Genomic DNA, 23,756 nt, shown 5'->3' with positions numbered 1-23,756 from the left:
TATGTTTCCACGATATGCATCTGAGGAAGTGAGCTGTAGCTCACGAAAGCTTATGCTCTAATAAATTGGTTAGTCTCTAAGGTGCCACAAGTACTCCTTTTCTTTTTGCGAATACAGATTAACACGGCTGTTACTCTGAAACCTAAGTAAATATTTATTGTTACAAACAAATAGATTTTTTTTTTAACATTAAAACAGATTACAGAAGTACACCGTTTGTCAGTTATGAAATCATGATTCCACCCGTGAGGATTTTTACATTCTGCAGACCATATTCTTTTTCAAATTTTTCTTTTAGGCTGTGGATCAAAGAAATTTTGGAAATTGCTCCAGTAAGGTTGGGAGGAACGCTGATTTTTTTCTGTGACATTCTATGGAGCACAGACATTTTTATGCAGATTTTCTATATTTCCATGCCAAATTTTACTTTTCAGACGCAGTCTGAAGGGGACTGTCTGACTCCCTGTTTAGGCTGTTCTAGTGCCTGAGAACCTGACATTTGGTAATTGGTTGGTGAAATCTAAGTATACATCTCACAACCAATTTACAAATACTATTGCCATCACAATGATGAACCCAGGAAGGGTGATGCCAGTGTGATATTAGCGTGGTGGTACAGCAAAAGGCATAGCTCTGCAAAACTCTGGCTTTGATGTTTTCGGCAGTTTTATTCCTTTCTGAAAAGGACATTTTCCTTCAAATGAAGATCCCCTTTTGGTATAGCGAAGTCAGATCTTGTCAAAAAGCAAGCCAACTTCACGGAAACAAACTGCTCAATTAAGGTGACTTTTGTATGAGAATTTGCATCATTTGGGAGCACCTTGGGTCCCAGATTCAATACTCAGGTAAGATGGAGTTTTGAAGTGCAATTGGTAGTTTACACACTACAGACAAAAACACTGATCATTGCTCATAAGAAAGGGAGAAGTTCCTATCACTGAAGTTCTCTGCAGAAGGGCATGAACTAATAGTTAAAGCTTCATTCAAATTTAGTGCACCCACTGCCATGCATAAGTCCACATAGTCTCAGGCTGTTGTATAGTACCCACTTAATATGTGAAAATACCAATGCTCTCTAATTTCAAAAACATTTTAAGCCACGATCACTTATAGAAATAGAAAAGGATGCTAAGAATTCACCATCAATTAAATATTCTTTTGAACAGACTGAAAAGGGAATTTTTTAATCAAGTCTTCCACATTGTTAGAAGTGTCCCTTTAAACTTTTTATTTTTAAAAATCAACCCTACTTAGAAATGCTGCAGGAGGTTTCAGTTATCACTACTTTGGAAATAACTTTTTAATAAATACTGAGAAATATTTTATCAGAATGCCATTGATACAATGTGTTCAAGTTCACATGATAAACCTGCTTACCTCAGGACTTTTACTCCTTGGAAGATTAACAGCCCTCCTCAGCTTCTTTACAGAGTCGGTTATTGCTTGAGTTTCTACTCCATCCAGTGCATAGCAGATTTTTCTTACAGCCTTGATTACATGATCTACTGCTTTCTGTTGGTTCTAGCAAGAAAAGTACGCAGACAAAGAAAGGAAAAAGTTTGATTATGTTGGCAGAAATTGAGATTGCTGCAGTCCAAAAATCAAGATAAAATTTTAGAGGGGAAGTCAGAAAAAAAGAAGCACATTTTTGGACATTATCTATGGATATAGCCTCTCAGTTGCACTAAAAAAAGTTACGTTTTTAAACTAAAACCATAGTTTTGAAATCGCATACGAGTTGTGACATCAACTTTTAAAGTACAAGTCAAGAATTTTTCCTTGAACTAAACTGCTTATGGCTCATTTACCAAGGTATGAATCACAGGCCTGGTATGGATCCTAGTATATATCTGCCCAGAAAGAGCTCGCAAGATTCCTAGCCATATCTTCCTTTTACATCACTTAGTTTTATATTCACATCTATATTTCATGGTACAGACACAATTAGGACCAAATCTTCAGCTACTGTAAGTCCATCAGCTCCAATGGAGTGTGATTCAATGTGAAGGAGAAACAGCATGAGTAAACTGATTCTGTTGAAATGGCTTAATGATGTGACTTAATCCTTAATGACTTAATCCTCATTGTTTAATGTGTGGTGCCATGCTTCAGACTATACACTATCTAACCTCTCTTCTTAATGAGGTAATGGTCTGCAGAAACCTTACCTTAATCATTACACACCAAAATTTCTGCAGTGAGGCACAAGTGCCCCAGACTAGCTTCTTACAGCCTTACCTCATTCACTATCAAAATTGGGGAGTGATTTAGCCAGACTTTGGGGCACAGGGAAGTGAGAAGAGTGACTATGTAACTGAAGATCATGCACACACATGCTGGAGAACTTTGCTTAGTAGTAACCATCATGGCAGCACACATGCCTTTTTGAATCCTTGTAGCCCCTCCCCAGGGTACTTATGGGCAGTACTGCCCCAACCCCACTCAATTCTTTCACACTGAAAGCCAAAACTGGAGACTGATGCAAAAGGGACGGAGAGTTGGTTATTGAATACACAACTGCACCCACTTCTTGAAGAACAATTACAGTACAAGTAGATAATTTTTCTTTTTTGATAGTTACAGACATGTATTTCACTCAGGTGAGTCAAGCAGTAACTGAAGGAGGTGAGGCTCAGGTGACTACTTAAACAACTGAAGAACTGCCTGTCCAAAGTTTGCTTCTGGTCTAGACATAGTTGTAATAGCATAGTGCTTGGTAAAAGTATGCACGGAAGACCAGATAGTGGCCCTACACACATCCAATATAGAAACATCATTGAGAAATGCGACAGAAGCTGCCTGGCTTCTAATCAAATGAATCAGTCTATTGGGGAGGTGCAGCCTGAGCTAGCCCACATGCCGTCATAATAAAGGACGTAATCCATGTGGAAATCTGTGTGGAAGCTGCCTGATCCCCTCAAACACGAAGCTGAAGTTTAGTCCTCAGATGCACAAAAGTTTAGTCTGTGGAAGTATAACATTGTATAAGTATAACGTTGTATAATGGGACATGCTGGATACATTGTATATGAGAGGGCATGCCAAAACATGTTACAAAGTATCTGAGGGAGCACACGTAGGGACACTTAGCTTTTGAATGGAGAAGCAATTAAGATAGAGCCAGCACGTCTAAGAAGCAGGCATCAGAATGGAAGGTGTGAAGGGCAATTAGTTAAGTTAACTGGAAACTGTTAAAGAGATTGTTAAGGGTGGCAGGTAATTGAAGATACGTGACTGGTCTCAGGGATCTCGAAGGGTGGTGACTAAAATCTTTCTTCTTTTGTCTGTAACTTCTCTAACTTTTTCTCCAAAAAACTGTATAAATTAAAAGACAAGCCCCACTCAGGGGGCTCACTTCTAAATGTATTAGCAGAGCAGCTTTGCTAATAAAACAGAGTGGTCTGATAAATTGTGAGTCTGAGTCAAACATTAACAAGTCCTTTTCAGATAGGATACCAAGGATCATCATACAACAAACAAATCAACCTGCAGCTCCATCTGCATTCAAATGAGGCTTAGGAAAAAGAGATACAGGTTAAGTTTACTGATTGGTTAAGGTGAAACTGTGAAACCACTCAAGACAAATTTTGGGCATGGTCTGAAAGACACCTTTGTCTTTGAAAAAAACTGTGTATAGAGGCCAGGCCATTAGGGCCTGCAGTTCACTTACTCTCCTTGTGAGTACGATAACAAGAAGAAAGACGGTCTCTTGGCAAAAGGAAGGACAGGGAACAAGTGCTCAAATGGAGGTCCCATGACAGAAGCCAGCACAGTGTTACGGTCCCACAAGGGAACAGCTTCTTTTACAGGTGGAAAAAAGGCAGACAATCCCTTTTAGAAATCTTCCATAGAGTGAGAAAAGTATGGAATCCACTAACCTTGCTATAAAAGGGTAACATTCACATTGTTTACAGAATTAGTTATCTGGCAAGGCCTAAGCAACTTGTTCACCAAGCTCAGGAAGACAAGAACCACCACTCCAAAGATGAAGAAAATATACCTTCTTTGATAATCATTTATTGATAAGTTTAAAGACTAAGAATCATTTAAATTTAAGAAATATTTTTAAAAACAAACAAAGACATAGAAAAAACAGCTGTAATCTGGATTAATTTGAAATGGAATTTCGACTTTTATTAAACTCGGATAGAAACAAAGTTGAATTACAACCCTGTTGCTTATACGTTCCCAAAATGCATATGCATGAGGTGAAGATGCTAGCAAAGTCCTCACATATAACTGAGCCAATAAAGTGGTCAATGGATTATATTTGGATCCAGTCATGCCCCTGAAAAAGGTGCCTCTTCGATCCTTAGTAAGGCTATGAAAGCCAAGAATTTGGATACTAGCTCTTGGCATTCTTCTTAGTTTCATCTCATCCAAGCGAGCAAACTGAAGCAGCAAAAAGACAGCTAACCACCACACTGCATCAAGAAATAAGCTTCCAGCCATGCCATCATGCAGCACAGAGCACCGGCAGCGCAGTGAGCTGAGCTGAGGCTGTGGACGAGAAGAAACAGGAGCTCAGGGGCCCATGGGCCGGAGGGGCCCATGGGCCGGAGGGGCCCATGGGCCGGAGGGGCCCATGGGCCGGATGTGGCCTGCAGGCCATAGTTTGCCCACCTCTGGTGTAAAAGCACTATCAGCAGATTAGATTTGAGTTATCACCTTAAATTTTAAGGTGATATGTAAATACTATTTTAGTTTAAGATACCGTTTCTACTGTTAAGCAAAAGATTGTTCAGACTATGTATTCCTGGAGAGAGAGAGAAGCTAATCTTAGTAAACAAAAAGAAACAGTAGGATTTAATTTGAGTACAAGATTCTCAATTTTAATTAAGTTGCCTGTTTCAAGACTGTTCCCTACAGCGAGTTGATGAGTTTAAGGAAAACATTGCTCTTATAAAGGAGTAATTCTTTAATGACTGTCTAAATAACAGAGTTAAATACTTTCTTCAGTTGCACAGGATTTTCAGTTTTTCATAGTTAGCAAGTATGAGTATTTTGCTTTTCTTTAGTCATGCTGTCCTCTAAGGAATGGTAAGAGCCATAAATGACTAAAATAAATGGAGGTGTCATCTCTGAACTGGCCGTGAAACAATTAGAGAAATAAGGGCAGTAGACCAAATCTTAGAGTATACATTTTTAGCACTTTGGGGATAAAATTACTTGGCACACAACACTTGGAAAACCACACCATTTACCTTTATGGTTAGATGACTCAATTATTTTAGTTGTGTGTGATGGGGAAGAAAGACAGGAAAGGAGATCTGAAAGCCTAGAACTTGGGATCTGATTTTAAAAGGGAGAACTGAAAGACCCTGTTATTGTTTTTGTAACTCTCAATACAAGAAGCTGAGTTAAGACGCATATAAATACTAAAAGATCATTCTTATGCAAGATTTAGTACAGCACTAATTTGAAGGAGAATCTGTACTAGAAAAAAAAAGATCTTACCTCCTTTTTAAGAACTATGTCAGTTTGAATATGGTAAGCCTCTAGGAGCTCTTCAACAGAATGCCTGGAATACATGATTAATTACTGTACAAAAGTGGAAGTTCATACTATATACCACCTTCTCACTAAAAGGCAAATATGGTAAATTGTTCCAAAATTTAGCATAAGATGACTTGATCATGAAGGCTGTAAGTTACATATGGTTACCTTGAAATATTTTCTCTGAAAGGCTTTTCTGTTCTGTAGAGGTGTTTTGTTAAATTTGTAGGTGTCCTATCATCTTCTTCCTAGTAATGAGAAAATATTACTCATGTCCTAACTCAGAAAGAGGACAGTACAAAAAGACCAGCCCCTCGTCTACCCTCTTCTACGCAAACATCAAGTCCCACCTGAAAAAGTGCTACAGTGATCCATATGCATTTTTAATTTATTTCCTCTATTCCAGAGGTGGACAAACTACGGCCCGCAGGCCACAGACGGGCCCTGGCCCGGGAGGCTAGTCCCCAGGCCCTCCCCCGCTGTTTCCCTTCCCACACAGCCACACCGCTGCATGGGCTGTGAGCCCCTGCCACTCTGAGCAGCATGGTAAGGGGGTGCGGGCAGCGCATGTGCAGTGGTGGAGGGGGTTGGACAGGATGTGCGAGACCCGGGAGGCCTGTCAGGGTGCAGGGGGGTGGGGGGAGGGCTTTGGGGTTGGATACGTCAGGGATGACTAGGGGGCGGGGGACAGGCTGTTTGGGGGGCACAGCCTTCCCTACTGGCTCTCCATACAGTTTTGCACTCCGATGTAGCCCTCGGGCCAAAAAGTTTGCCCACCCCTGCTCTATTCAGAGAAGAAAGTCATGCATGACGCTATGTGGATTAATGAGAGAGTCTGTTACTCATGTAACAAAGTTACAATTCAAATCAGATTACTAACTGACCAACACTTCCATCCCCTTTAAGCATGTCAGCAAGCATATAGACCATAAAAACCGTTTTTGTATTTTCTTATGCTCTTCAAGTCCAATTCAGAGGTTTAAGATTATATAGATTTGTAAATCCTTTATGGATCTTTTACCTATTTGGGGGTATATTCCACCTTCCCCTTCCAGGATAGTAACATTACATTTTCAGAAATATAGAGAATCAGGATTATTATAATTGGAAATTTAATTTGTACTCACTGTTCGTGCCAGATCTCTGCGTACTACACTATGGGTCAAGAGCTGCAGTTTAATCTCTGTATCCCATTTTCGACAGTTCTGAATGTATTCGTGACTTCCTACACAGTGCTTACTGTTAAATAAATGAATGTTGTAGTTACCTGCCATTTCAAAATATGCAACAAATGTTTTTCAAACATCACTCAAATATTCAAGATAACCTTGTCTGAGTCATCCTCATTCTTCAGAAATGCTTTGAAAATCCAAGATCTTGATTAGACATTAATATCTTGATTCAGCGTTTAGTCCTGCAGAACATCTCAGAATTTTCAGCCATTAAAGAGAAAAAGACTGCCACAGGTTGTAGGCTGTCTTAAAATTTAAGAATTTACAGAATCCCAGTAGCGTGCATGGTCAACCGCCAATTCCAAATTGAGTATTTAAGAATCCATCTTAATTCTGGTTTAAAAAGCATCAATTCCTTCTGTGCCTACAGATTCATTTACCAGGTTGCTGACATCTGAATAGCAGTTGAAAGCTATGTTATTCTCTCACTATAGTCAAAGACCCTAGAAGCCTGCATACAAACAAGCACTCATTCACCACAGGATTTAGGTGAGGAATAGACGGATTTCTAGGAAACTTTTCAAGTCGTCTTAGTTTCCCTCACTTTCCAGGATATGGGATCCCAGCATATGCTCAGATGTTAAAGCAGGAAACAGATCCCCATATAACATAAAAGTCTCTTTAGAATTCTGATCCACAAAGAGAAGCAAGAAATTTGATACAAAGCCTTCTTCAGAGATTTGAAACAAAGGAGAATCTGATTGCTTATTTTTCTTTCAATCCATGAAGAATCCGAGAACCCCAGTCACACCACAGAATGCCAAAGATTCTCTAACTCCCAGTTTAATTTCCTCCTACTTTTCTCTTGTGAGGAATGCAGTGAGGCATTTTCCTTGATTATGAACCCAGAAACAGCCCCAAATACTACTTGTCTATGATAGATTAGAAATTACTACACAAGTTTTCCAAGTGGGTTCCACATCATATTTGAAAGAGCATTCAGCAGTAAAAAGGTCACGGGGGGGGGGGAGGGGAGAGAATCCTTACATCACAGACTCTAGAGGCAAGGCGGCAATTTAGGAAAAGGCCTAAAGCCCGTTAAAGGCAGAATAGGAAAAACACGTTTTGGTTTAGTTTTCCCAAATGTCAAAATATATACACAACTAGAATCTACAATCAATAAAGAATGCAAAATGTGGCTTATATTTTGATGAGTAGGCCTCTTAACTCAGTCTAATACTGTACAGTATTTCATTTTTTTAAGTGAGTAGGAGTGGCTAAAAACCCCAAAACAGCTGATATAACATCACTTCTGTTTCTATACCGCAATCCAACTCATGACAAGATTCGCAAGATCGTCATCAGAGTCTAGGATCATGAAAACAGCCTTAGTGGAAACAGGATTCTCTTTACAAGGCAATCTTCCAAACCCCAAAGTTAGCTTTTACAGAACTTGAAGTAGTGTGAACTTTGGAAAATCGCTTATGATCTGACAGCCTGTTGCTTAAATCAGCACTTTATCCACCAACATCAGTTTCTAATGAAGAAGGCTCAGAAATCAAAAAGTTCAGGTAGGAGAATGAATATATGAGTTGAAGTGTGAAAACTAGCCCTGGAAAGGCAAATAAGGTGATTTATATAGTTAAAAAGTGAATTCAGTGCAGGGAAGAGCTGTCATACTGAGACCTAAAAATGTTCTCATTTATTCGTTGAACAGGCAAAGAGGTACCTAACAGTTTTGAAATGCAGTATGGTACTCAACTTAAAATTCTATTAACTTTTTAAATGCTACCCCCTCCCCCACCCCACCATGTCATCCCCACTTCAGTCACACAACAGCTGCTGTAACCAAGCTAGAAGCTCAAAGACCAGTGTAATTTTTGAAAAATTACTCTCATCAGGAGAGTGGAATGAACATCGAAATAGGAACTGATCATCATATGATGTAGTAGAGCACAAAAGCCTAATATATGCATGCTAGAACAGAAGAGCCAGTTTCCAGATTAATGAATCTGCAGGGACATAGTACCTATGCGCACACACTTCTTCCCCTGTGCCCCCCACTACAAAGGAAAACTAGTAATATTCAAATTCTAATATTCACTCAATTAAATTTTGCAAATTTACTTTTATACATTTAATGATGGGTAGATTTTCTAGTAACTGACCTGAACTGAGTGACAGTTAAACATTAATAAAAATTAAGTTTGCTTACTTTTGTAGAACTTCTTCTTGACCACAGACTTTCAGGATATAGCTGCTAATGTCCACTTCATTCAAGTCATCATGTACCCAGCAAAGTGCCTGCATTATTATAAGCTCCACAGGAGAACTCCCTGTTTAAAAAAAACACACACCCCCACATCTGAAAGTTACATATCAATTACTGTACATCTCTACTAATTCGGTTGTAGTTACTTAGTCTATTACCTAGATATATTTTTTACAGAAGCAGGCAATACTCTCCTCAATATACATGCACAAACATTTATATTGTGTCTTATCTGAATGGGTCTCAAAGCACATTAATTACAGAGCTCTCTAATACACATTACAAACAAGGAATCACTCTAGCCATCACTGAAATTCAACCACACACTTGAGGTAGAATGTGGCAGCTATTGAACAAAGGTGCAACACGACATAACTGAGAAAGCCACCTCCAACTGAAGCTGGAAAGGAATTTTTTTTAGACATGATGCAATGATCCAAATTGCAATCTTGCTGGGACACCAGAAACCACATCCTGAGCCAGTATCTTAGAATCTTTAATAACCGGAAGTGGTCAAAAACCAGTAATTTTGTCTCAAACTGGAATCCTTATTGTACCGAAACACGGGTTTAGACCCAACTTTGATGGAAGAGTGTTACACACTAAATAGGAGTACTTGTGGCACCTTATAGACTAAAAATTAGAGCATAAGCTTTCGTGGGCTACAGCCCACTTCATCGGATGCATAGAATGGAACATAAGAAGAAGATTTTATATATACATACATATACACACACACACACAGTGGAAGTTACCATACAAACAGTAAGAGGCTAATTAAGATGAGCTATTATCAGCAAGAGTTTTTTTCTCCTGCTGATAATAGCTCATCTTAATTAGCTTCTTACAGTTTATATGGCAACTTCTACCTTCTCTGTGTGTGTGTGTGTATACACACACACACACCTATCTTCTTACTATATGTTCCATTCTATGCATCTGATGAAGTGGGCTGTAGCCCTCGAAAGCTTATGCTCTAATAAATTTGTTAGTCTCTAGGGTGCCACAAATACTCCTGTATCCGCAAAAAAGAACAGACTAACATGGCTGCTACTCTGAAACCTGACACTAAAAAAAGTGTTCCTGGAATATTCTGGATTTCTTCATAGATATATTTTCAGATATTTACAGCTCCAAAACTTTCCAAGAAGTTACACAGGGAGCAAGTTCTGTAAAACAATTTACAAAGCCATTCAAATGTAACATTGGATATAGGTTTATAATAAACCATCGTGACAATGGGGTATGTTTTTGTGCTGACACAAACCAACATAATTGTATTTGTACTTTGGCATACTGTGTATAACATTTTTGTTTTGTTCACACATGTAAAACTAGTATACCAAAATGGTGTTATGTAACTTGTCAGTTACCATAAAATAGTGTAATTTCATAAATGACATTGCTTATTTTCATAGTTATATCCGTTAGAAGTAACACAAATCTATACTATTTAGTGCAGTCACTTAAAAGATTTCACCATCGGAATCCACTATAACGACTTATACTTTCTTTAGCAACAGGCAATCTATTAAACTTGCCTTTTACTTTGGAAATCAAGACCTTTCTAAATTTAAGATATATTTTGGAAGCTTACCCAGCAATTTCAAAAACAGAAGTTGATTTGTGGTGTCAGGTTTTTGCATTTGGATGGCATTTTTGTATATTATATGTTTATGTTTAATAAGGACCTTGAAAAAAAATGTAAGTAATCCCAGGGTTGCCTTGGAAAAAGTTTCTCTCTCAATAGAAAGAAGGAAGAGTTAAAAAAATGGAGAACTCATGTTTGTGAATTATACCAGCTACATATGTAGATATGCCAGATTATAGAGGTTAAAAAAATAACCTTTTCCAGTCACTTATCTAGTGCTACTAGTCTTTACATCATAAAACAGCTGGACTGGCTGAACACACCATCTTAAATTCTCATTTGCTGGACCACCACTTAGTTAGCTACCAACAATTTCATAATTCAATTCCAGGTCATAAAATTTTTTGACGTGTGCCAAAAAAAATCTGTAAAATTAGTATAGAAATTTAAGTTTTAATATACACCATATATTACGGACAGCAATATAATAATCTATTTCACATGTTGAATTGCTAATACTGAGTTTCAAATAAGACAATCTGTAAGCAAAAAATATAAACTGGACCTAAGACATGGTCCTTTAAAATTGGATAATCTCATCTTGCTGAAGTCTAAGGGCAGGTCTACACTTAAAGCTGCAACAGCGCACTTGATATATCTGTGCCGCTGTAGCTCTTTAGTGAAGACAGTGCTATGACAATGGGATAGCTTCTCCAATTGACACAGCGCTGTCTATACTGGGGGTTATGTTGGTATAACTGTCGCTCAGGGATGTGGATTTTTCACACCTGAGTGCAATAGCCCTACCGATTTAAGTTTGTAGCATAGGCCTGGCCTTAGGAAACAGCTCTACCATTCGTTAGATTTCAGTTAATAGCGTTGCCGTCAGTCAGGAAGTTTACATGTTAGCCAATATTCTTGAACACACAGCTCTTTATCTGCCCTTATTTTCTAAAAATGTAGAGAAATATTGATAAAACTGCTGACAATGCCAACTTTGGCAATCTGGCAGAAAAAGCTCATTTGAATGTCCTCTTACCTCTCCACCCAGTCACCACATATTTTCAGTGCACAAATCTCACTAGAATATTTTGCAATATCCTCTTTAACATATTAAAGGAATGTTCTCTTTAACTGATTGTGTTTTTTAGATTTGGATTTTTTTCCTGCATTCAAAATGGAGAATGTAGCATGGCTGTAGCTGTTTTAAAGAGATGTTGACAGGTTAATTTAGGCTCCAAAAATAATAAATGAATTTGGGTTTTTTGGTGGTTGTTTTGTGCTTTAATTGCAGTGCAAAGTTTACAGGGGACAACTTGTATCTAAACAGTTTGCTAGCGCAAGACAGTCTAAACATGAGTCAAACAAGTATTTTTGTTCCACAAGATAAAATAAATATTAAGCAGAGCCTTATATGAAAAAAGTAAACAATTTTTAAAATCAAATTTCTACCTGTTAAATACCTCATTTTAAAACAAAGTATGCAGAACCTAAGAAAGAATTTATTAGGTGAGATTTTCCTGTACAAATACTGCAGAACTGAGCTCATAGCATTACTTGTTTACTAACTGTGGTCACTGCTTGTTATATACCTGCTGCTGCAACCAGCAAAGAGAGCACACAATATTGTTTCTGAATGGTTTAGTACAGCTATATACTGTAAACACAGATTTATTTAGACGCTAAAGGACTTCCATCATTTTCAACAGATTTAAGACTGAAGATATCCATACCCAAAACGGAGGTACCCCTTTGCGAGAAAAAAAAAAAATTAATATTTCATGCATTCAGAGTTGTGAATAATAGCATAATGCCACCCTAAATTGACCAGCATGACTAAAAAAATTTACATGACATACCTGCTATTACTATAGCAATGCAAACACTGAAATTTGTATTGCTTATTTCAACGCTGGTAACATCGTTCTCCTTCTCCCCTTAATCCTGCTGCCCATAAACTCGCACCCAGGAGCTCCAAAGGGAAAAATATTGTTATAGTTGTGTTTTAATCCCTTCTAATACACCTAATCTTCATAAGAATGACATTTACTTTCTTACCATGCTTGCCTAGCACACTAATAATGGGAAAAAATTTTCCACCCCCAAAGACAGCTCTATCCACTTCTATCATCAGAAAGAGCATACACTTGCATGTATTTGTTTTATGCAAGACTGATAAAGCAGCAACTTATCTACTTTATTGTAAATTAATTCAGTATTTTTAGATATTTAAATGAATCCCAGAAAGCCGGATGTTTTGAAAAGGAGTTTGAGGGTAGTCATACCGACAGGGCTACTCTTCAGGCTTAATTACTTCAAAAGAGGCATACGTTTTCTTTGAAAAAAGGACTCTTGTCCCATGAGGTCTGAGGTCAGTCTCCAACTGATAATAGAGTCACCTTCTGGAATACTACATCTGATTACACTCTCCTGCAAAAGTTAAGAATTAGCAGCAAATGCTGCTTTGCTTGCTTTCTCTAAAATTAAGCAACTACCATATACACTCGTTCATTAACCCATTCATTCATAAGCCAACGCCCTTACATGGATAGGTAAAAATGGCAAAAACTGTAACCCTTTTTGTCAACCCCTGAAATATAGGGTTTGGCTTATGACTTTGGCTCCCAGCCCATCAGGGTAAGCCGCTAGCAGGCCAGGATGTTTGGTTTACCTGAAGCATTTGCAGGCACAGAGCCCCTCAGCTCCCAGCAGCAGTGGTTTGCTGTTCCCAGCCAACAGGAGCTGCAGGAAGGGAGGGCCAGCATGTTCCTTCACCTACGCCACTTCCTGCAGCTCCCACTGGCTGGGAACAGTGAACTGCAGCCACTGGGAGCTGTGAGCAGCCGTACCTGTGGACGCTCAGGTAAGCTAAGCGACTCATGGCCAGCCAGGGGCTTATCCTGAACAAGCCGTGAACCAAGTTTGGGAAACCCCGCTGTACAAGGGAAGTACCTGATCTCTCATATCTCACAGAAGAGTTTATTATTCACAGTGAAAATATCCAAATGCTGGTGGAAACCAATACAGGCATTTGAGGTTCCATATGTTCTCATTTGAGTTGTCTAATGTAGCAGCGACAACAGCAGCCCAGTTTGGCATTTGTGAAGGATCCAAAAAAAATTCTAGGCATCTACAGTTTCAGCTACTGCAGACTAGAACACAAGGAGAGTGCTGTGACACCCTTTTTCTTATGAGATAACTAGCCCTAAGAATCTCTTTTCCCTGAGCTGCCCAGAGGTCAAAGATCTTTCCTTCCACATGCCATTCAGTATTTCCTGCTTGTTCAGGTAGGACAGATAACAGCAGTTGTCACTTAACTTTTTAGCAATCCTTGGTAAGGAAGTTAACAGTACCCACATTTACTGCTGAGTTATAATATATTGTGCAGTCTTGTCCCCAAAAGGGACACAACCTCTGCCTTCTTCTTCAAGGCAGGTTAGAACCTAATTCCCAGAGAAGTATTTGTGATTGAATTGGGCTGATTTGCAAGTGGCTTGCTGAATCCATACTTTTTTGATGACTGCCATCATGTGCTCCAAAACCTAAGCAATTAATTTAAGTCAAAGTCTCTAGCTCTTATGATTGCAAAAATAACTTTTGAAGTGTGAACAGAAGATGACATGATGCAAGGATGTCTATCTGAACCTACAGAGCGCCTCAAACAGCTTTGAGAGAAGTCTGAATAGCTTTGTTTCAGTGTTTTCAAATACATTTGATTTAAAAAAAAAATAAAATAAAATTTAAATTCACAAACTAGGCTGAAAAAGGTCCAAAAGAAATCTGGTTCAAAAGAAATTTTCTATGAAAAGGCTGTAAGTACCAAAAAAGTAAGGTTTAGAATGTGTGTCACCTCAATATTTACAATTATTAGTACTGGTACTTCCAGAAGTCATTTAGAATTCAAAGGAATAATCAACTCATTAAAAAAATTAGTAATCTGAACTACAAAAAAGAACTGAACTATAAAATGGAAATACTTACCATCACATGTAAATGTTACTGGCTGTTGGAATCCTTCAATTTCTATAGAAACCTTGATACTGGCATTCTCCCTACTTATATTTCTTTGCAGCATAACTGGACTCAGCACAAAGCCTGGATTTGTGTGTTGATTGGTATACGGAAAGTTGGTCCTCAATCTGTAAACAAAGAGTTTTAGTTTATGAAATATTCTATGTATAAGTCCCTTGTCTGTCATGCACTGCAATGCAGTTGTCTGAAAGTAGTACCAAAGTTGTAAATGCTTTTTCATTCTTAACAAGCTGTAGATACAGAAACATTTGGCTTGTCTGCTCTCTGCGCCAAGACTGCCCATAACGAATAGATGAGCAACTATTTTAAAATTAGTGTGTAGGCTGGAGCAAGAGACTATGACTTTCACAGGTTAAGCTCATTGATACCCATTATCTTGATATTTGCATGATGTTCTGAAATTCCATGTTTAACTTTAAGTTACAATATAATTTGAGAGAGCAAACTATACTGTAGCATCTGCATAAGACAACTAATTTTCATTAGTCAAAAAATTAGTTTTTGGAATACAAGTCCTCAAAGCACTCTAAAATGTTTAGTCTTTGGGCACTGCTGTTGTGTACTGTTCAAATCCAATTATTTCAAACACTGAAATTTAAATAAAGAAGCAATGAAAAGGAGATAAGTGAAGGGCAAAAAATTGAGGAAGAAGGGGGCTCATTTTGTTTAAGTTTTGTAAACCAAATCGCTAATGAGAGATGAGTATATATAATTTTTCCCCCCATTTGTTAGAAAATCTGTTCAGAAGTAAACTTTTTATTTTCAGTAAAAAGCAGCCACCAAACAATGCTATTAAATTAGTCACAATATTTAAAGTCATTTTACCTTTTTGCTGACATTACAGCAATGTTCTAGGACATTAGGAACAGAGAAATTATACTGGTCTATAATGGTCCAACTAGCTAAGTATTGTACCTCTTGACAGTGACCAACAAATGCTTCAGAGAAAAAAGGGAATTCCTTACATGGCAGCCTGTAGGTAGCTGTTAGTGGTTTAAGTCTTGAAGCGGATATATTTAATTGTAACTGATTTTAAAACATTCTTATTCCTACCCAATACTCAAATTTTGCCTCAGTATCTTGTAGCAGTGAGTTCCATAGGTTAATTATGAGTTGTGTAAACGCGTTCTCTTTCATCAGTTTTGAAGTTACCTTTTTATTTCATGGGTACTCCCCTTTCTGTATTTGAAGAAGGAGAAAATGATAACCACCAACTGACTACCTCTTGCTCATTCATTACTTTTTGTACCTTTTAGGTCTTAAATTTCCTTTAAACTAAATATTCCTAATTTTTAGTGCATTTAAATATACAGAAAAATCTTATTGTTCTAATAGCACCCAGAATATGCTTGGTGCTTTCCAAATTCAAAAGAAAGCAGTCCCTGCTCTGAAGAGTAATATTCCATGCCTTTAGTCATTTTTGTCATCTCTCGACCTTGTCTGTGTCTGCTTTGTCACTTTAGAGATGGAGTGACCAGAGTGAACAAAGTATTCAAAGCAACACTAGCTGGCTAATTGGATGCATCTTTCACGGACACAAACACATCCCTACAAAGAATACAATATATTCAGGATCTTGTGTATAGTTTTAAAGCAAACAGACTCTGAGGTCATGCAGTATCCAGTCCACAAAAACAAACTAGAACAGAGACTGCTATTGAAGTACAGCTATAAAACTGTAAGGATCTTAAATATTCAGGGTTCCATTTCTTTAAATGGTTCAAGAACACGTAGGACTTGCCCTACCCTATCTGTAAATCATTTAGTTGGTCAGAGGAAAGATTGAGGGGGAAGCAGAAAAGCAAGTGGGGGGGGGAGAGAGCCTCCCTTACTGCCTCCTCTCTCTCTCTCTCTCTCCCCCTCCCCTCTCCCAGGTCAGGGGTGGCCAGCCACATGCGGCTCCTTGTATAGGCACCGACTCTGGGGATGGAGCTACAGATGCCAACTTTCCAGTGTGCCGGGGGGTGCTCACTGCTCAACCCCTGGCTCTGCCACAGGCCCTGCCCCCACTCCACCCCTTCCCACCCCCTCCCTTGAGCCTGCCGTGCCCTCGCTCCTTCCCCGAGCCTCCTGCACATCACAAAACTGCCGATCAGTGGGGCTGCCGGTGGGTGGGAGACGCTGGGGGACTGCTAACATATTACTGTGGCTCTTTGGCAATGTACATTGGTAAATTCTGGCTCCTTCTCAGGCTGGCCACCCCTGTCCTCGTATTTATGTTCTTGCTTAATGCTGCTCAATGGGAGCAGCATCTCCCCTTCTCCCAGCTACCTCTTTCTCCAATACCAGTAATAAGCAGAGACTCCAACAGACAATGCATTCTCCCTGGTGAGAGACTAGATTAGAGAACAAGTTGAGGTTTGATCATTGCAGTCAGCCTGGATTTCATGTCTCTTGCCCGGGGAGGGCAAAGGCTGAGGACATCTTTCCCCAAGAAGTTTATGCCTGTCTGAAGGAGGTGGCAGCAGCCTGTGTGTCTGGAGATGGGGCCAGGGGACAAGGACAATGACTGAATGCATTTCAAGTGTAGAGAACAGTTTGATAGGGCTTGTTGGGAGGGAGAGAAGGGAGGGTAAGAATGAAGAACTTCGAGGAGAGATTGAAAAACCATGTGAAAGCAAGGAATAGAAAAGGAAGAGACAAAGAAGGGGGGAACCATGTACTCTAGAAAAATGTGTGATGGGGAACAGGAAGAGACAGGAAGTGAATACAGCCAGTCATATCAGTAGATCAAAAAGAAAGTCATGCAGAAGACATTTACTGCTTAACAGAAAACCATTCTAAAATGTTAAGATAAATGCCAAAGAAAGAAAGGATGTGAGTTGGACAGAACAGATTGATGTGAGGAGAAAGGCATACTGAAGTTTGCCTAATGCAGCAAAGTGTGCAGGGTTAGTCCTGTGAACATTACCGGAAGTTCATGATATTTGAACTTTGATATTTATTTCCAGGACAGCAAACATTACCATTTAATTATCTGAGAATTAATTTGCAATCAGTAACTTCTTACTTGGTAACTGCTTGACAAAAAGCTGCCAGCTCTTGATTCTGCCCTTCAATATCTTGGAGAAGTGCATTTTCTGTTGTCAGGCTAGTGGTCCCATTGTCTTGCTATAGTTAAAGGATAAAACAAAACTTTAAACTGGTTGAAAACATACTCCCATAAACCTTCAGATCACTAGTAAAACCTCAAAACAATGTAGTGTTTGCCACCAATATTTCAGCTACATGAAATGTGAATTTACAGATATTAGCATACATATGTAATAAGAAAATGAATATTTCAGTTATGATTGAAGTGGTTTTGTATCAATTTAAATCATCAGAATTGATTCTTTGCAACATTACCAAACTGGAAAGTGAACACTCATGCAAGCATGGAATCTGGCTTAGATAGCGGTCATATATCTTGAATATAAACAGTAACTCTGTGGCACTAAGTTCCCAAGTAAATGTAGCAGATATCCGGTGCGCGCACAGATTGTCAGTCTTGTACTTTGTGTCCTATTTTATTGGGAAAGGGAATGCCAAGACAGGACATTAGGTCTATGTATAAATATGATTATGTTGAAGTGACACATTTTATTGGGATTATTTTAGCTTTAGAGCCTTCTGTCACTGTAGCATTTTTGAACCAGTTATTTTAATCATGCATTAGCTTTCAATTTAAAAGCACAGTTTTGTCACATAGCCATGCCATAGCAGAAAAATATTCTACTTAGTGCAAAAAACCACTATGAAGAGGCACGCACAATTGGTATTTGCTCTTCATTCAATTGTGCATGTTACTTTCCACAGATAAACAGACTGGCCCTGTTTAGCCACCTTTGATCTGTTGGGTTACTGTTATCAGTGTATTTAAGCATTGCCTGTAAGCATCTATGTTTCCGTGAATGCAATATGCTGTTTATTATATAGTAAGGAATTTTTGTTCACGTTATTGAGTGTGTAAAGCCAACTTTTGATATTTCAAAACTCAAACATCCAGAAGTTTTGGTTTTCTGAAGGAAGCATTGGTAATTTGAATTTGTTGTTTCACTTACAATTACTGGTCCTACTTCTTTTGTGTTGCATATCAATGCATTCAAACGTTTTTCCCCCAGGTTAGTGCATTTTCCGAATCCAATGTGGAGGGTAACAAGACTACTACACTCTATTTTTTAGGATCCTTTCTGGTTTGAATTACAGTGAGAAGCGGGGGGGGGGGGGGGGGGGGCAACTAGTTATGTTAAAGGGGATTGTAGGTGCCATTAAACCAGATCTCAGAAGGAAAAAAAGTTCAAATGACTCATCTGAAATCAGACCATAAAGAATGATGGTTGACTGCAATCATCAGCAGTTCAGACTTCAAAACTTTCTTCCTTATTTGTTGGCAGTGTGGGGGGCGTAAGGGCAAAGGTATTGGTCTCAAATTTTCATTTATTTATATATATATAAAAATTCCCATGCCATGATGTTTTCAGCCACTCCCCAACCAAGCAATAAGATCTGCAGGAGTAGGAGGATTATTTGTGTCCGAGATCTCTTGAAGGGAGTCCCAATTCTCCAAATTCAAAGGACTAAACCCAAAGACTAGTTGGAAGTTTCACCTAACAAGGTACTGTAGTCTTGTGTACCTTAGACCACGGTTTCTCAACCCATTGGGCAGAACCCCAAATTGCGTCACCAGAATGTTTCAAAGGGTTGCGTGACTGCTCCTGTGGCTCCTGTTCCACAGGGCTGGCTGGGCTCGCCTCCTTGATCCAGGCACTGCAACTAGGGACTTAAATATTGTTTAAAGAGTTAACCAGTTAAATGATTCAAAGATTGTTTAACCGGTTAACTTCGGCCGCTCCAGTGCGGCCGAGGTCTCTCTGGCCAGCATGGGGCCACCAGGGCTGGGGCTGCTCCAGACGGCGTGCACAGTGTTACCAATTAAGGTCGGTTAACAGTAAGCCTAATGCTTACTGGTTAACCTTTTACATCCGTAACTGCAACCTCTGGGGTCCCAGCACCACTCCGGTTTGGCCCAGCCACCATGACAGGTGTCTGGGTAGGCCAAGTTTGAGTGAGTGGCACTCCAGCTCCAAGAGCCTGGTCACAACTTCACTCACAAATTTGGTCCAGTCGGGGGGCAGGGACAAACCTGAATGGCGCTGCAATCCTGGAGGTTGCAATGCCCAGAGCAGACAGCCCCACAACACAGGAGTGCCACTGTGGGGTGAGTGCTGAGCAGGATCCAACCAAAACTACCCCAAAGCCTCCACACCCACACTATTTACTTGGTTGTGACAGGCCATAAACATTTACAGTGAGAACTAATGCCTTAGACAATGCCTCTCTTCCTATAGTAAAGGCAGGTGAAATCACATGAAGCGCCCAAGCTAGCAGCCCCCATTTATATTTGTGGGCACAGTGCACACAATGGAAGGCCACTCAATTCACGAACTCTCACACTTAGGATCAGACAGAGCACATTTGCTTTTTCCCAGAACATTCTGTAAGAATGCATGCCTTTTGAAAGAGGCTTGTGTAATGCATTGGACTGGTGGGCAGGGAAGGGTTACTCATATAGTCAGACTGGGAACTTGTGTGTCTTTTTAAAATGTGTTTCAAGCTTTGGAAAGGTAAATCTAGGGTAGTTTTTTTTTCTTTTTTAAGTATTTCTTTAAACTTCAGACATGGTATACTGTTGCTAAACACAGAAGTTACTTTGAAAAGTTTTACCTTTTGGGATGTTTTGATTAGACACATTTTACCTTTAATACTTTTTTACAAGATATTTAAATTCCAATTCCAATTAATTTTAGCTGAAAATTGCTACACCGCAAAATATGGAGCCGTTGCGCAGAGTGCATCGTTCTCTTGTACACTAGTTAAAACAAATAAAAGAACTAGGAGCAGTAACTTGACCTTTTTGCTGCTAGATCTTTGGTTTGACAAACTTACCAACTGGTGGTTGTTTAAAGACAGAGTACATAGGAATGTGCTTGACAGTCACAATTCAATACAAAGTGGATGTGTGTCTACAGTTCTCACACATCACGAGTGTTAACTTCAGATTACCAAAATTTAAATGGCCCTCAGAGATGGCTCCCACATGTCAGGAATGAGGCAGTTTAGGAACACTTGTATTTTGCTATTGGAGCTAAACTGGTGCTGGAAGTAATGATTAATGCTTCTCAGTGAAATTTACAAACATCAATCCAGTCACCTTTTCGCAAAGGAGGAAAAGTGTGCACATGCCAGTCTTTCAACTATTTTACTATATGTCTTGTGTGCTAGCCTCCAGTTACTTATATCGATTATGCCCTTTCTAAGCCGTTTTTAAACCAGTAGGACTGGGGTGAGGCAGATCTGTACAAAAAGCAAGTCAGGATATACATGCATTCACATAACTAACTTAAAATAAATCTTTACACTGCCTTGATCGTGCTGCAGGTCTATGATGGGACAGTTTAAGGGCTGCTCTAACTTACACTGACTGCCAACAACTCTAAAGGGCTGAAATGCAACCAAGAGTGGCAAGGGGGTATCCCGGCACCATCCTCTTTCCTTCAACCACACCCTATTTTTCCTGTTCATGTGGAAGGCACGTGGTAAAGTCATCTCTACACAACCAGTGGATCCCCGGCATTGGGTAAACATGTCTGGATTAATTATATCAGTCTGGGGTTCAGTTTATGCTGGCAGAGGAAGAGGTCCTCATTGTACATAGTACAGCTCAGTTGAAAACATAAGTTAGGTAATTCACATTGCATACTCAAGTTTCAAAATGCTATGAAAAGCCTTGTAATACATGTAGAAACAATAGTTGCCAGTACTTCAGCAAGTCAACTTCATATTTATTCATATTCAAATATTGCATCTTGAGTTAAATAACTCGTTTCCAATTGACCTATTCTTCAATTGGTAACAGCTGCTCATTAAATCCTGACCAAGGGAGCATATGAATTCATAATGCACTAAAATGAACAACTTAGCATACATACAGACTAGAAACATGCTGATCCAAATTTGCCTGGTCTAGACCAAAAAGTTTACACAGTTCTCAAAATTGCATGCCATAGGGTTGTCTACATGGTGCAACGACGTGTACCAGAGGGGTGTAATTTCTAACTGTGCTGTGCATTAACTGATCCGTATGAAGTGGCACTATGTTAATATGCACTAAGGATCTTTTAGTTCATGATAGCAGTGTCTACGTAAGCTAGTTATTTGTTAAGCACACTAGTGTGTTGTGCACTCACACCCCTCTAACTCATGTTGCTGTGTCACGTAAACAAGCCTATAGCAGTTTATTTTGTAAACTGAGTTTGGAAATCTTTTTATTACAAATGGTTTAGTTTGCCTTGTACCTTAAAAAGGGACCACAAACAAATCACTTCTGCCAAATTTGTTTTAACCAGCTATAGTTACTAGTGACAAAGTTAATTTAGCTGAAAGGCTACAGACTAAACTGAACAAAAATAGGCAGTTTATTTTTGGCATTTAATAGCATTATTGTCCGTTTCACTGTTTGGGACTTTACTAATCCCAGTTCCTATGTAAAACTTAAGGAAATTGGATAAAGACTGTAAACCCACAAAAACTGGAATGTGGACTTGGTTACATGTGCCACACTTGCAACTACTTTTAAGTTTTTTAAATGGGACTAGACTTCAAGGTAATGTCTAAGTAACTCAAATTTGTCAGCAATCCAGTACAGCTTCTTAAGAAGTTAGGTGATCAAGTCAGCAACACACAATACCAAATCACGCACAAGGAAACAGGAAGTTAGCATACTAAAGAGGAAGGCAAACCCATGATAAAGGTTCAATTCATATCACGTAAACTGCAAATCAGGAAAAACACGAATTTAACTCAAGGATATCACAGCATAGCTTTAGAAGTAAAAGTGTTTCATCATGCAATGTACCAAGAGCAGGAACTGTTCTGTGAAAAACACTACCCAGTAAGATAACCAGAATCCAAGAGTCTTCAAAAAAAAAAAGTAATCTTACATTTAGACAACACCTTTCAATTCAAGCTGTACTGTACAGTCGACACAGGGATCACTTCCAATAATGAACTACAGGTACGCCTGTGATACAACATTGCCACTTGGGTAACATTATACAACTGTTTAAGACCAACTAAACAATATCTTACCCCACTGGAACTGCAGGAGGATGTTTAGGGAGGCAGAATGTAGCCACTCAAGTTGAAGTTTGACTAGGGTTAATAATCCGTTCCTATGAAAAAGTTTCATGGGATCGCTGATAACCACCAGTAATCAAGACATTCATTTTATGGACCATCCAAAAGATGGCAGCTCCTCCAACACAACATTACTGAACCAATACTCAATCAAGGTATTAGGAATGACTGAAGGAAAACTCAATAAAATGAGTCAAACTTCCTATAGCACCATAGCGTCTCTCTTTTTTTTTCCCCCTCGGAGGTTTTACATCAAAATATTGATCCAATTTACAAGTACAATTGATTTATTGCAGGCCATAATAGTGTGGCTGAAGGCCATGATGAACCTGATGTTTTGGGGAAAGACATCTGATATGTTGTCATTGTTAAAGGGTTGGCTACAGAAGTTAAAAACAAGGAAACTATGTTTGCCTCTCTAAACACAGACTACAGGAAGAATGAGTTCACAGATCTCAAAGCTTAGAATTACACAAGACAAAGTTATATTGACGTTCTACTCCTCACACATCAGCTTTTCAAACCTCTAGTCTCTTACTCAATACAGGGAACTATGGTGCAAAAAAAGTCTTCCAAAATATATGACAACCAGCTCAGAACAGCAGGAAACGCTCACTGAGATGCCAGGAACATTACTAATAGAAAATTAAGTATGACGAGCCTTTTTCCCCTCCCACCCCCCCCACTGAATGCATCCGATGAAGTGAGCTGTAGCTCACGAAAGCTTATGCTCAAATAAATTTGTTAGTCTCCAAGGTGCCACAAGTACTCCTTTTCTTTTTGCAAATACGAACACGGCTGCTACTCTGAAACCCAACATTTTATACTATTGCTTTGTCAATATTTCTTTTTCTACAAAGAGCACGGTTAGAAGATTTTAGGGAGCAAATTTAGAAATCTATTTACTTTACAACAAGTATTTTAGAGATCCAGCAGAAGATCCATACCTTTGTTCTGTCTGGATGTTGTGTAGATAGCGTATGATGTTATTCAAATAGCTGAAATACCAAAGCAA

General features: G+C 39.0%; 1 protein-coding gene across 6 annotated transcripts in view; it reads right to left on the bottom strand.

Moving 5' to 3' along the window:
* Positions 1–23,756, bottom strand: part of PIK3C2A (phosphatidylinositol-4-phosphate 3-kinase catalytic subunit type 2 alpha) — a 90,214-nt gene that overhangs the window by 46,092 nt on the left and 20,366 nt on the right. For all 6 annotated transcript variants that reach the window (XM_073347388.1, XM_073347387.1, XM_073347390.1 and 3 more), the window contains exons 3-9: positions 17,574–17,674; positions 14,513–14,670; positions 8,884–9,004; positions 6,624–6,735; positions 5,665–5,744; positions 5,458–5,521; positions 1,378–1,521 (exon numbers count right to left, since the gene is read on the bottom strand). In XM_073347388.1, the coding sequence (XP_073203489.1) occupies positions 1,378–1,521; positions 5,458–5,521; positions 5,665–5,744; positions 6,624–6,735; positions 8,884–9,004; positions 14,513–14,670; positions 17,574–17,674 (780 nt within the window). The remainder of the gene's footprint in view (positions 1–1,377; positions 1,522–5,457; positions 5,522–5,664; positions 5,745–6,623; positions 6,736–8,883; positions 9,005–14,512; positions 14,671–17,573; positions 17,675–23,756) is intronic.

The sequence above is a fragment of the Lepidochelys kempii genome, chromosome 6 (genome assembly GCF_965140265.1).
Source record: "Lepidochelys kempii isolate rLepKem1 chromosome 6, rLepKem1.hap2, whole genome shotgun sequence".
NCBI classification, from domain to species: domain Eukaryota; kingdom Metazoa; phylum Chordata; order Testudines; family Cheloniidae; genus Lepidochelys; species Lepidochelys kempii.
The sequence above is the reverse complement of the archived record's forward strand: the minus strand, read 5'-3'. Positions and strand labels throughout refer to the sequence as shown.